This window comes from Brassica oleracea, chromosome C6, assembly GCF_000695525.1.
Source record: "Brassica oleracea var. oleracea cultivar TO1000 chromosome C6, BOL, whole genome shotgun sequence".
Taxonomy (NCBI): domain Eukaryota; kingdom Viridiplantae; phylum Streptophyta; class Magnoliopsida; order Brassicales; family Brassicaceae; genus Brassica; species Brassica oleracea.
In genome coordinates this window covers 23,983,915-23,999,284 of record NC_027753.1, presented here as the reverse complement: position 1 = coordinate 23,999,284, position 15,370 = coordinate 23,983,915, and the positions used below count along the sequence as shown (strand labels likewise).

Below are 15,370 nucleotides of genomic sequence, written 5' to 3'. Positions count from 1 at the left end.
ATGGACTTGAGTCCTGCGAAAACTACGTGGAAAATTAAGGTCAAGATAATTCGTCTATGGAGACAATACTCCACAGGCGATATTGACAGTATTGAGATGGTATTAATTGATTCAAATGTAAGTTGTTTTGGTATGATGATCCAGTTTCGGAAATCCATTATTATTATGCAAACTTTATTGAAATATATTGGTATTTATATGGTTTTAATGATACGCATGACAGGGGGATACGATTCATGCAACTGTTAATGAGGATGTGGTTCCGATCTTTGAATCTTTCCTCGAAGAAGGTGATTCGAAGATATTCATCAATTTTTCGCTTTCTCAAGCATGTGGCTCCTATCGATTAACCAAGCATCCTTACAAAATTTGGTTCCAAGCCACCACTCAGATTCGACTTTGTGACGATTTGCCATACAGATTGACTGGTTTTACCCATGTTAATTTTCGTGAAATCTTAGACGGAACTCTCAGCCCTGAATACTTGATCGGTGAGTCTAAATGAAATAGATGTTCTGACCATTAACCGTGATCACAAATATTATACTTACTTTTTTTTCTTATTTTGTAGATATTGTGAGTCAGATAGTAGAGGTAACTCATGTTGAAATTGTATCTCTCAATGGGAAGGACACGGAAAAGATTTAATTACTCTTAAAAAATGAAGAGTGAGTAAAACGATTTAATATAGTTTCGTTTTTATTTTTTAACGATCTACTATAAAAAAATTTCTACTTAACATGCTCACCACCATAACCTTTTATATTTTGATCCTCAGAGATGTTAGGATTCCCTTGGTTGTATGGGGAAAGGTTGCACTAGATCTAAGCGAAGCAATTCAACTTCTTTCTGATCGAACTCTCATTTGTGTTATGAAGTTTGTGAAGCTCAAAGTATGGAAAGGTAAAAGTTCTTTATTTTCATGAGGTTTCTTATTTTTAATGATCCTTATAAATATGATATTCTTATACGTGGAAAACATGTTCTTAAAAGATGAGCGAAGCGTATGCAATGCATACAATGTGTCTGCCGTGTCCCTTAATCCGTTTATTGAAGAGGTTGTTTGTTTTGTTTATATTCAATTTAGCCCGTATAACTAACTGACGAGCCGTTCGATCGCTGACTCTGTTTATTTTGATTATAATATGGAACTTACATCTGAGGAGATTAATAGAGTGACTTGATGATAGAGATTAATAAAGTGACTTGATGATGTTTATAAATATTTTTATAATATGAAGTTTACAACTGGCGGAGTTGGAAATTCATTGTCAAGGAATATACTTCTGGAATGTTCGACTTATGGAGTAGTATAAGATTAAGAGATTACAAACAGAATAATAATAAAAGATTACAAGCGAACAAAACTTTAAAGTCGTAAATTTTTAAGAATATTAAAAAAAAATATTTGACATAAGTTTAATTTGATATATACTGGGATATAAAATGTATATAAGATATGTCAAATATATTCTTTTTAATAATATCCACCGAATATCCAAGGTAAGCATAGCATTCTAAGTTTGTTATTTTGTATGAGTAATATATATAAGAAAAACCATTGGTTATTCCTAATATATTGAAATTCTTTTATTGCAGGATTCCAAGCATCGATTTCTGAAGTCTCGAAGTTATTCAATCTTATTTTTCCTTTGAATTTATTTTTACAATACCTATTTATATTTAGATCATTCTTTGTATTTGAAAGAATGAGATATGCATACTTATTATAATGGAATTGAGGTTTTTGATTTAAAATAGTTTTCTGATTCTTACAGATTTCTTTGTAGTTTTTATATAATTACTACATAAATTAGCCGATCTATATCCTCCTCATTAACACCCGAAACTATCAATCCAAAACAAACTAATATCCAAATTAATCAGATTTAATGTTTTTTAATCTCGCAAAATCTAAATTTAATCATTTTTTTCCGCGCAAGGCGCGTAGTGACCTTATAATTTTACGGTATATATATCCAAACCACAGCTGTGAATTTATGTATAAAGAACCAAAATGTTAACGGGAGCAGCTTGTGTCTCAAAAAAGAAGTTAACGGAGACAGCTAAACAATAAAAAAATAAAAGAGGAGAATACTAGTAGAACACGCTATATATGATTGGCGTATTTATTTGAGAGCTTTCTTAAGTTTTGTCGCTATCTATTTTGTCTTTTCGATACGTGTGCCTCTCGTTTCCCACTTCTTACTTTTGATTTTTGATTTTTTTTGTCTTCATATTTGATTTCATATTTAATTATTTTAACATAAATAAAAGAACAGTTCACTAATTATTTTTATTTTTTCATTTCACTAATTATTTTTCCCGCTATGTTTTGGATGGAAAGAACAATGCAATTAACCAAGCCGATGAAAAAAAAAAATCTTCGGCATGTAGATTTGTCTGCTTATCTCATCATAGACATTTATTAATGAAATTATTTTAATATAATTCATTTTTATAGTACTATCAGTGATTTTCTGGTAAGCACATGGACCGACTAATGTGTTTTAAACGAGCGTTAAAAAAAGTCTTCCCCACTATTACTTTTTATATATTTTGGGAATAAAGTTTCCAAAAGTTGAAGAAGACGACAAAAATTATGTTGTTTTCCTGTCCTCCCTTAATTTGTCGTTTTTGGTCTTGGAAAGAAACCAGGTCTGGCCAGAATAACCGAAACCGAAAAACCGAATCGGAATAGAACCGAAATCGGAACCGGATCAATAGCCGAACGATTCATATATTTTTTATATCCGAAATAACCGAACCGAATTAGAACCGAATCGAGAACCGAACAGGTACCCGGATAAATATAAATATTAATTATATATACATATAACATAACTAAATATTTATTTTTAATTTAAAATTCTATTCAAAGTTTCCAAAAATAGTTAAGGATAACTAAATTATTATAAAGTATCCGAACCATTCGAAAGTATCCAAAACTATCCGGATAGATTTATCCAAAATTCCAAAGTAATCCGAAATATCCAAATTTTTTATCTGAATCATCCTAATTATTTGATATTTTACCCTAAATAACCGATATTTTATCCAAATTATCCGAACTACCTGAATTATCCGAACCCGAACCGGATCCAAACGAGAACCTATTTTTTTTCTGGATATTTTTCGGTTCCTACTTTTACTATCCGAACCGAACCGAACCGAACCGAATCCGAAACTATCTGAACCGAACCCAAAACTATCTGAACCGAACCGAACCAAAAATAGGTCAAGTAGTAAATGGATCCTCTAGTCCCCTATCTGAACTACCTAAAATCTGAAATACCCGAACCGAACCGAACCGATACCCGAAATGCCCATGCCTGAAAGCAACCATCCAATTGTTAATTTTGGGCCTCATTTCGTTGATATAAACTTCAGCCCAGTCCAATTTATAGTGGAATTTGCATGTGAGAGGCACGGCGTTCGATTCCCCGCACCTCCAAGTTATTTTTTTAAAAATAAAATATATCTGGTAATGCAGTAGTTTTGCCTCATGGTCTGGAACTTGAACAAAAAGAAGCTAGCATTGAAACCCTTAAAAAATTGTCCTTAGATTTTGCTATTCCATTTTCTGAATTAAACACTATTTAACGAAAGTTCGTACATAAAACCCGAAGAAGAAAATATAAAGACAGACGTGTGTAGTGATGTGATTTAACAAGTGTTAGCCATATAGTTGATGAGCAACTCATAGCCCTCAGGGACGCGAAACCCAAGACGTACACACTCAGCCAATGCAGGAACATCTGAGGCAAAATCTAGAAACTGAGACAAAAGAAAAGCAAAACCAAAGATCCTCTTAACGAATGAGAGGCTCCTTGCACGACCCATACATGTTTTCAAAACAGGCATTGTTGTTGGATTGTTTCAGTTCTCTATCGGGAAGGTACTCGGCAGCGATCCCTGTCAATTTGACTAATCAAATTATACATAATTTACGTGGAACGAATCATACAAGTGACTGTATCAACATAAAGCAATCATGAATGTTTTATATCTTTAGTATGACTTAGAAACGAACCTGATGATCCAAGATCTTGACGACAACGAGGAAGAAATCATTGTCGACTTCTTTAAGATCCTTGACTCCAACAACCACCTCTTTCTTCATCTTAGAGAGCTTCAGATCATCCTCAGGGCCAATCTCGATCTCGTACCACCCTTCCTTAAACAATGATGCAGCGTATCATCATCTCCACCGCCATTATTATGGGCTTTTGGGTTTCAGGCTTTACTTGCATTATAAGTTATTAAGTTTCCTTTTATTATTAGGACTAGATAATTGTTAAATCTCCTTTTTAGTTAAGGATTAGCTTTCGTTTGATTAGCATAAATAGCGGCTTTAGTTTCTGTAAACATACACCTTGATTATTGAATAAAGATTTAGAAGTTTTCAAGAGCTTTCACAAGCACTGCGAAGAGTATTCGCCCCCCCTAAGAGCTTTAACGAGCACTGCAAAGAGTATTCGTGTCCTATCCATCTTGTTTTCGAATTAACTTCGACGACAAGAAACCAATTCAAAGATCAAACCGTTGATCTTTGAGTTACTTAGCTTCCACCCTCTATCAGTTGGTATCAGAATCAGTATGTTTCCGGATTTTTTCTCTCGTTATCATGACAAAGAAAACGACAGAAGAAACCTCTTCGGACATAACTGATTTACGAGTCCTCCTCGTTGATATGCAGACTGCGACACAAGCTTCCATTCAACAACAAGGCGAAACGTTCACTACAGCACTATCGGCTGTAACAGATCATCTCGAAGCCTTGACGAATGCTTTAACGATTCGCTTGGACCCTCAAACCTATCCGGTCATTAATGCTCCACTGCAACCCGCGCAACAACATCCACCACCACTTCAACAAACTCAATGTCAGCAATGACAACACCTCCCCCTCCTCGACAACACTAACAACAACATCAACAAAACCAACTTAGTGATGCTCGAGCTCGTGACATATACGAAGAAGAAGAGGATCATAGGCGAGTTTATTGTGAGGATCTACGACAACGGGATATCATCGACAGTCGCTGGGAAAAGAGTTTCAAAGTAGACATACCTGAATTTCACAGAGGTCTTAAGGGTGATGATTTCATTGATTGGTTGGTCTCCGTCGAAGAAATCCTTGATTTTAAACAGGTACCTCCCACCCGGAGAGTCCCTCTCGTTGCTATGTGCTTTCGCGGACAAGCTGCAACGTGGTGGAAACAACTCAAAACCACTCATTCCCGTACCGGAAAAGCTCCCATCCAGTCATGGGACAAGCTGACCAAACATCTGCGTCAACCATTCATGCCTCACAATTAAGAGCGCACTATGTATACCAGACTGCAGAATCTTCGCCAAGAAATCTCGTACGGTGGACAAATATGCAGCGGAGTTTGCACTGCTATTAACTCGTAATGAAATTCATGACAGCCAAATTCAACTGGTGTCACGATTCATTGGGGATCTTACAACTTCAAACGGCAATGGCCCAATTCGATCCCTCCACGATCGGAGAAGCTCAATGTTGTGCCGCATCTTTTGAACAACAGTCTCGGTCATCTAACTGGAGTTCCTCGTCCACATGCCCGCGCTCTCAAGACCAGGCATCCAGCACCACTCCTTCTACGACATCAAAAGAAGCGGGGGATGCTTCCACCTCGGCCAGTAAACCTGCAATGCAGGAAGAACAACAATTGCGCCGGTCTGCACTATCAAACGCCTTGCATTGTTATTCTTGCGGGGAACATGGCCATAGACAGAAGGCATGTCCTCACTCAACACGCCGCGGTTTGGTAATTGATGATGTAGTCGAAGTGGAAGACGTGTACGATTGGCAGGAGGATGACGACCAACCACAAGAGGCTACAGACCACCTTACAGCGAGAGATAGTGGTCGCCTACTGGTTCTACATCGCTCTTGTCTTACACCATTTCGACAAGACGACAAGTGGTTACAGACATATATTTTTCGGTCTACTTGTACCATTAAAGACCATATCTACAGCTTTATAATCGATTATGGAAGTTTACGCAATGTCATCTCGGAGGAAGCAATACGTAAGCTTGGCATTCCTAAGGAATCCCATCCCTCACCATACGCATTGGGATGGTTATCGGAGGGAGTAAACGTACGCATCATGCATCGAGCTTTGGTTTCTTTCTCGGTTGGACCAATTTACAAGGACCGTATGTATTGCGATGTGGCGCCAATGGACATAAGTCACCTTATACTTGGAAGACCATGGGAGTATGATCGCAAAATCTTGCATGGTGGAGCTAAGAATACCTACAACTATACGTGGACTTCACAACAAATTGTACTTCTCCCGTCTCGTGAACCATCTACACCACCTTCGCTTTCTCCTCCGACAACCAGTCAAAGTCCACCACTCCTCAACCACGATCCACCACGATGCTTTGTTCTTACTCAACATTTCTCTCGGAGTTGGAAACAGAAAGACACGCATTCGCCATAGTTCCGGCATCACAACTTCCAACACTCACGTAAACATCATCTCCTACGTTATCGGCTGTTCTAGACGAATTTTCTGACATCTTCCCAGCAAACTTGCCATAAGGATTACCCCCACTGCATGATATACAGCATCAGATCGATCTCATATCAGGCGCAACTCTCCCCAACCGGCCACACTACCGCATGAGCCCATGCGAGCACGAGGAATTGCGTCGCCAAGTAGAAGATCTTTTACAAAAGGGCCACATTAAAGAGAGTTTGAGCCCTTGTGCCGTCCCAGCTCTTTTAATTCCCAAAAAGACGGTTCTTGGCGCATGTGTGTGGATAGTCACGCTATCAACAAAATAACTATCCGTTACATATTTCCGATCCCGCGATTAGATGATATGTTGGATCAAATTGGAACAGCAAAAATATTTTCCAAGATCGATCTAAAGAGTGGTTATGATCAGATTCATATTCGCCCTGAAGATGAATGGAAGACAACTTTTAAGACTCGTGAAGGTTTCTTTGAATGGTTGGTCATGCCTTTGGGCTTATCAAATGCTCGTAGCACCTTTATGAGGATTATGAATCAAGCTCTACGAGAATTCATCGGAAAATTTGTTGTCGTTTATTTTGACGACATACTCATCTTTAGCTCCTCTATATCAGAACATGAAGATCTTCTGCGCCAGGTGCTCTCCGTCTTGCACAAGGAGAAGCTTTTCGCAGCAGCTCAGAAGTGTGAATTTGGAGTGTCTCAGGTTCTTTTCTTGGGCTATATCATATCTGGCAAGGGATTTTCGGTGGATATGTCGAAAATAGAAGTTGTCCGATCGTGGCCTCAACCTAAGACAGTCTCTGAAGTTCATAGTTTCCATGGCCTCGCCTCTTTCTATCGCCGTTTCATTGCACACTTTAGTATTATAATGGCACCAATAACATCTTGCATGAAAGAAGGCAGGTTTTCTTGGACACCGGAAGCCTCTGCAGCTTTCGAGTTGATTAAAGAGAAAATGACTACGGCTTCAATTCTTGTCCTCCCCGACTTCTCTGCTACCTTCGAACTTCAGTGTGATGCATCAAAGTTGGGAATCGGCGCAGTCCTCAGTCAACATGGGCGTCCTGTGGCATATTTTAGTGCGAAACTAACGGGTGCTCGCAATCGCTATAGTACGTACGATGTTGAGTTTTACGTCATTGTTCAGGCTATTAAACATTGGCGTCACTATCTTGTTCATCGTGATTTCATGCTTTTCACTGACCACGATGCTCTACGCCATCTAGACAGCCAAGCAAAGGTCTCATCCATGCATGCAGGCTGGATCTCTTATCTCCAGTAGTTCACTTTCTCCATTCATCATCAATCCAGTGCAACTAACCGAGTCGCCGATGCCCTTAGTCGAAGAAATTATTGGCTTACTACAATGCACACACGCATTTTGGGGTTCGAGTCGTTCGCCGATTTGTATCCAACGGATGCCTTCTTTGCCAAGATTCATGCTGACGTACAATTCGGTCTTCTTGATGAATATTCGTTGCTTGACGGCTTCTTGTTTCACGGACTTTGCTTGTGTATTCCTGATTGTAGTCTCTGTCTACAAATCATCAGTGAACTCCATAACGAAGGGCATGTGGGAAGAGATCGAACACTTCACTTGGTTTCCACTTCGTAGTTCTAGCCAACCCTTCGTCGAGTTTTTGAATGTTTTGTGGCTCGCTGCAGAATCTGTCAACATGCTAAAGGAAAGGCAACTAATGTGGGCCTCTACCTTCCTCTCCCGGTTCCAACACAGCCATGGACCCACGTGAGCATGGATTTCGTTTCGGGCTTGCCACAGACGCAGAAAGGTCATGATTCTATCTTTGTGGTAGTCGATCGTTTTTCGAAAATGGCACATTTTGTGGCATGTAAGAAAAAAATAGACGCTGTTAATGTGGCCGTTCTCTTCTTTCGCGAAATCTATCGCCTTCATGGCTTACCTTCTGCGATAGTTTCCGATCGAGACGCTCGCTTTCTGAGTCATTTCTGGCGCTCTTTATGGAAGCTTTTGGGTACTTCCCTTGATATGAGTACTGCATATCATCCTCAATCCGATGGTCAGACCAAGGTCACCAATCATTCTTTGGGTAACCTTCTGCGCTGCCTTGTTGGCGACAATATTCGATCATGGGATTGTAAGCTGGGGCAGGCAGAGTTTGATCATAACCATGCTCTTAACCGCAACTTGGGCTTCTCGCCTTTTAGGGTTGTGTACGGTATCGTCCCGTGTGGTCCTCTTGATCTCTCTATTGTTCCCGATAAGACGTGTCATCATGGAGAAGCAGTTGACTTCGTCTCGGACATACATGATATACACGCGCAAGCTCGGTCTAATCTCGAAGCTTCAACAGCGAAGTATAAAGTTGCAGCTGATAAAAAGCGTCGCGAGGTTCTCTTCGCCCCTGGTAATCTCGTTTGGGTTTATTTGACCAAGGAGCGGCTTCCATTGCGAGAGTACAATAAGCTTAAGTCCAAGAAAATTGGACCAGTTGAAGTTTTGGAGTGTATCAATCCTAATGCTTATCGCGTTTGTCTTCCGGCTCATCTACGCACTTCGGACGTTTTCAATGTTAAACATCTTTCACGATTTCATGGTGATAATACATCCCCAGATTCATGGACGAATCCTTCTCCACCCAGGGGAACCTGATGCAGCGTATCATCATCTCCACCGCCATTGTTATGGGCTTTTGGGTTTCAGGCTTTACTTGCGTTATAAGTTATTAAGTTTGCTTTTCTTATCAGGACTAGATAATTGTTAAATCTACTTTTTAGTTAAGGATTAACTTTTGTTTGATTAGCATAAATAGCGGCTTTGGTTTCTGAAATCCACCTCGACCTGACGTTCATGTGCGGTTTGACAGCGAAGGCCAACGACTCGTTGACGTAGTGGTGAAACGCGTTGGCGCAGTTGCGGTCGAAGGAGACGGAATTGCAGTGAGACTTCTCCTGGCGAGACACGCGCATCTGGCGCGCGATTAGATCATTGACACTCATCTTCCTCCCGAAAGATCCGGTAGGGGTTACGGCTGGACCGCCGCGAATCGTGTGCTCACCTTCATACGCCAGGTAGAGCATGGATCTGTGGGAGAGATATTAAGAGAGGAGATAAGGAGGTTGGGGTCGGTCATGTCGGTGAAGCTGACGAAATCATCGGGAGTCTTCGCGAAGAGAAGGTTGCGATCAGTGGATAAGGTCTGGTTATGGTGAGGGATCTTGGAGCTGATCTTGAATTACGGTTTTGAGTTGAAAGACAGTGATATAAGATCCTTTGACGTTCACTCGCTCCAATCCATATCTGTTTCAGATTCTGAGCATCACCATCTTCCTTCTTTTGTTCAAACAAGATCACAATAAAATAGACGATAAGAAGGTAATAACAAGTAAGTGAAGTGAGATCGATATGCATATGAACTTAGTATCGCAAAGTATAATTTAGTACAACGTAAAAATTTATCATTATAATTTTGAAATTCAAAATTTTTTAAAATTTGAATTTTTGAAGTTTCGGAATATTTTTTTTGAAAAAATTAAAAATGGAAAAATGTATAATCGGATATTCGTGTTTCATTAAAATCATAATGACATATGAGATTTGAAAAATCCATAGAAAATTGCTCTATGACATATGGGGCATGGGAGGAGACGACTCCTCTGAGATTTTAAGAACGCAAGCCAAGAATCGATATTTCTAGTGAATGAATGAAATAGGCTTTAAACTCAACTGATAGTTTCTCTTTTTTGCTACTTATTTAACTTTAAATGGGCTTCACTAGTATTATACCCAAATGGGCTTACTTCTAGCGCATATGGTCTTTCACAAGACCCGTGTGTTACATAGAAAACTACTCCATGTACTTCTCCCTCTGTTCCTGCAAGTAAGATTTTCTAAAGTTTATGCTTATTAAAAATTCAATAAATATTTATAATTTATTTTTTCTTTTATTTTATTATACACTTTCCAATAACTTTTCAGCAATGAAATTTAATCAATTCAAATATTTTCATTTAATGTTTCTTAAAATCATAAAAAAATATCTTAATGTTATAAATCAATTGGTGGATGTCCATAACCGGTCCGGTCCATAACCGGCCCAAACCCTAGAGAGAGAGACGGTCCAAACCCTAGAGAGAGAGGCGGCGGCCGCGGCATGGAGAGAGAGGGAAAGTCGGCTAAAGATTTTCCATTCTTCTAGTTTTCCTATTTCATCTATGTTTATGATTTGTAATCTTTCTATTTATGTATTTCCATTTATCTCTCATGTAACCCTTATATAAAGGGATCTCTTATTCATTAATAAAACACAGAAATATTCAAACCTAAGACCTTCGTTTTACAACACGTTATCAGTACGATAGCCTCTAACACCCTGAGCCTAAAACCAAACCCCTAAAACCCTAAACAAAAAGAATCTACCTCGTAACTTCACAGAGGTCGTTCTCCGAAAAACGATCAAGATATCAAATCGAAGCTCTTGCCAAGACAAATCAGTCAGTGCAAACCGTTTGTCAATCTGACTACCGACGCGCCCTCACGTACTAATACAGTGCGCGCCGATTTGCTTTGGAACCCTAATCCGAACCCGACGAACCCTAATCTGTTCTTGCAAGCGTTCCAGCTCGTGTTCATCCGATCAGGCCCAGCCCTAAGGCGTTCCTGATACTAAAAGCTTGTTTCTTATATTCAAATGGGGTTCTCAGTACGATCTCAAAATTTTTAGGTCTGATGTTGTCTCTAGCCTCACTATTGCGAGTCTGGCCATCCCTCAGGTTCGCCACTTAGCCATCCCTCAGGTTCACCACTTAAAAAGTCACCCTAGCTGCTATAATCCAAATAAAAATTTTATTAACCAATTAAAAAAAACCCAACCCGGCAGTCATAACCCACCGAAACAACCAAGTCATTTCTTGATCATTGTCTATCGCTACCCCGCTATTGATGGTTACCAATTTTTGGGTTAGTTTTATAGGCAAGGGCTTCTGATTATTGTTTAATCAGGGTATAATTTGTTTACGGTTTAAAATGTGAGCTTCTCATCACGATCCCATGCAGCATAGGACTGGACATTTTATCCGATACCCAAACTCGAATACGAACTCGACCCGAAAAACCCGAATCCGAACCGAAGTAGCAAAATACCCGAGCGGGTTTTGTATTGAACAAGTTTGGATACCCAAACCCGATCGGGTATATACGAAACCCGAAGTAATACCCGAAGTCATCTGAACATATGTATACTTCAATCCAAATCTACATCTTTCATGATTGGTTTCTCTAAACCGATTTTGGTTTAATTAATATTATATAAAATCAATACCAAATCACTATTTTTCTTAACTTAAACATGTGCAATATATATATGTATCTCCTTCTTAAACGTGAGAGATGAAGACACCATATGCATTTCGCATCTCTCATCTTCTCTCCCTACAAGATCTTCTTTCCTAAAATATTGTTCTTCTCATGATCCATGTAAGGTTTCTCAGAGACATTAGTTGTTGCTGTCATCAACGGTAACCACCATAAACATTAATGTAACAACCGGAGCCATCTCGAACCATCTTGTCGTTCTTCATACGGAGGGGTAGTTTCCATCCATGGAGCTTCACTTGTTACTCTCGATCTTGTTACGTAACGAAAGCAAAAGAACGAATAGTTTTTTTTTTGCAAGAATTATGTGATTTTAATTTTTTTCTATCAGTAATTCAATTTTTTTTTATCAAATGCTTTGGTTTTTTCGGTTATATCTAAAATACCCGAACCCTACCCGTCGTGCAGAAATACTCGAACGAGTTTTATGCTTCTATACCGAAATATCCGAACATCCGAAATACCCGACCTGAATCCGAACGGATATCCGAACGCCCACCCCTAATGCAGCACTTCCTCACTAAGTATCCCCACCTTATCTAAGTTCCAAAGCTTCAGGAAAGAACCTAATCATTTGGACGAATTTAGCTTCGGCAACTTCATGTTAAGATCTTATCAACTTAACATTGATATTTTGATTAACTTATAAGAATTTTAATTCTATTTAAATTAAGTAGAATATAAAGTCTATGTTACAATATATTTCTACCAAACATAATTTACCATAAGAATATATGAGACAAAAATTCATAGCAGAAAAAAACATAAACAATACATTGCAAAGAAAACTTCTATACATTTTGGAAATACCTTGAATTAAAAAGAGACAAAAAAAATCAAAATTTTAGAATGTTTAATTTCTTTCGAAGTTCAAAATTAAAACCAAAGTTGATCGATATTTACTAATCAGATTATTTTAACCAAAAATTATAATGCTATCAGAACTGAAAAATAAATTATCTAATAAATATGATATTATAAAAAATATACAAAAAACGGATAGTCTAGCACGCAGTGTAAGGAAACAACTGTCTTTCGTCGTTCACATGGATGCAAATCTTCCGGTTTGGTTCGCAGATTCAATATGAAACTGTATAAGTTGATGACAAAAAAAAAATATTCAAAAAGCTTATGCGGCATAGCGCGGGTATTTATCTCGCAAGAGAATAACGATAAGTGTAAAATTCATTATATTTCCAGAAAACATACTAATTAGATAGTCGGTGTGATTGTAAGAAAGAGATGCTGCTGCTCTTACTCAACACCAGTAACTCAATGATTAGATACGCTTACTAGTTTCTAAAGGAGATATGTAAAACACTGAGCATCGATGTCTGTTCACTCCATATGATAAAAACTAACAGGCTGAAAGTTGGACAAACCTAGTTTCAAAAAAAAAAAGGTGGACAAACCAAAAAGTTAAAGAGACGAATCATAATAAGATTTCTGTAATTTTCCGAAACTCCCAATTCTTTCAACTTCAGTCTCATTTATGATCCATCGTTCTGAATATATAATCATTTTCCTTTTCAGTAAAATGAATAAGCAACTTTTTTTTTTATCGATGTCTGTTCACTCCATATGACTATTCTTCTTATCTCCCAATGGCAACAACACCACATAAAATATATAAAATCGATAGGAGTATGCAACTTTTTTCTGTACATAAAGTGCTTGTTTCGTATGCAACTTTGTTTTCTTTTAGAGCAGACACTCCACCTCGTAAACAAAGACAAATTTCCCCCGATAAAACCCGCACCAATTGGCCGCATGCATATAATTAATACGATTAATAAAATATAAACATCGTTGTTTGTTGGATTTAGATGCTGATGTTGAACAAAAAACGATATAGGAGTTAGCTAATTTCTTTTTTGGCTAAACAATTTCATGTTTATTATTAAAACAACAATATCTTTGTTATAACAACATCACTTTTACTTGCCCTCACTTAGCGAAAAAACAATATCTTTGTTATCCAAAGTTCCATATATTTTTTTTTTTTTGACATCATCCAAAGTTCCATATATATATACAATTCTATGCTTTGAGTACCTCAAAAATACGTGGTGTTATTTTTTTGGGGGTACCGTCATATATATGTTTCTTAGAACATGATCAACCCTACAACCCCATTAGGATTTCTTAATGATTTTTTTAATAATAAATGTTACTTAAGAACTTAGTTAAGAAACAACAATATTTTATGTGCTTCAATGCTAGTCTCTTAATTAAGAGTTCTTAAAAAAATGGTTTATATAGAGAATGATTAACCCTTTATATAGAGAAGGAAAGAAGAGAATATGACTTTATATAGAGAACGAGAAAACGAGAAAATTTGTGATCAAATTGTTTGGTTTTACCAAAACTTAATATATAGAAGATTACAAGACTACAAGCTCCCGTGACACATGAACACACAAGACTACAAGCTTCACTACGATGTTCAGAACGATGTTCACTAACCACATTTAACACTAACACTAACCATATATCTAAACACCAACCAGAATCAAGACATGTTCATTTAAGAGTGAGCTGTAAGGGAAGGAACGAACCTGGTGACATGGTGATCAGAACGATGAACCTCGTAGACATGTTCATCTTCTCGTGGCAATACATCTTTAGCTAAACTCCATGGGTCTTGGTCTTGTGCGGCTATTATTAGGCTGGAAAATCACATCAGACATTATTACAAGACACAACTAACAACACGTTCATCAATGTTCAATTACAGATGATTTTTCTTCTTGAGATGGAATAAAAAAACAAATCTGTAGCTCTCTAATTGTGGGCTGAAATGTACGCAGTGTTTTCCCTAAAGTTCTAGCTACCTGCACGATTACGAGTGATTTATTGGTCTTGTCTTCAGGGCTTCCACAATTACACTGAAACGAACATACACAGTTATAAAAGCACTACCTTTTCAATCAATTGTAGATTTAACAAAAGCGAGAATCTTAATTTAGAAACAAAAGAAGCTAAAGGGTTGTAACTGATACAAGTATGAACATAGATTACCTTGCAAGAGCGGGCCTTTTACGCTCAGGCTGCTGATTGTTATTATCATCTTCCTCAAGTTGTCTCTTTTCTCTCATACTATTAGTCCTCTCCATATACCTCATATGCATTTTTCTCAACAACTAAAATCTTCCACGGTTATCGATCCGGAAGATTGAGACAAGCAAAGACACTTCACCAATCTCAAAACCAATGATAAGGAATCACAAACCTCTCGAAACTCCCTTCCAAATCAAACAATTACCACATAGAATCAAACCCAGATTTTCAGTTTGAGCTACTTTACAGACGTTAAGAGAGAAACTAGAACTGTATCAAGAAATCAAATGGCTCAGGTTTCTCTGTTCAATACCACAATTTGGATTTTGATTAAACAAGTTTAAAAGACAAGACCGATAAATCAACAAGGTTGCAGAGAGAGAGAGAGAGAGAGAGAGAGAGAGAGAGAGAGAGAGAGAGAGAGAGAGAGAGAGAG

The 15,370-nt window shown here is 38.0% G+C and overlaps 1 protein-coding gene and 1 long non-coding RNA gene across 7 annotated transcripts; one reads left to right on the top strand and one right to left on the bottom strand.

The window, feature by feature from the left end:
- Positions 1-5,486: 5,486 nt before the first annotated feature.
- On the top strand, positions 5,487-6,479 carry LOC106297795. The gene has a single exon (XM_013733963.1). It carries the CDS (start codon positions 5,487-5,489, stop codon positions 6,477-6,479), a length of 993 nt encoding a protein of 330 aa, XP_013589417.1.
- A 2,895-nt stretch (positions 6,480-9,374) lies between these two features.
- LOC106297102 lies at positions 9,375-15,308 on the bottom strand. 6 transcript variants are annotated; one of them, XR_001261407.1, is made up of 4 exons: positions 14,896-15,308; positions 14,709-14,762; positions 14,433-14,543; positions 9,375-9,834 (listed from the first exon to the last, which is right to left on the bottom strand). It is a non-coding gene; the product is annotated as an uncharacterized LOC106297102 (long non-coding RNA). The 6 variants fall into 6 exon arrangements; XR_001261405.1 differs by lacking the exon at positions 9,375-9,834 and adding an exon at positions 11,151-11,323; XR_001261406.1 differs by lacking the exon at positions 9,375-9,834 and adding an exon at positions 11,159-11,326.
- Positions 15,309-15,370: the final 62 nt, after the last annotated feature.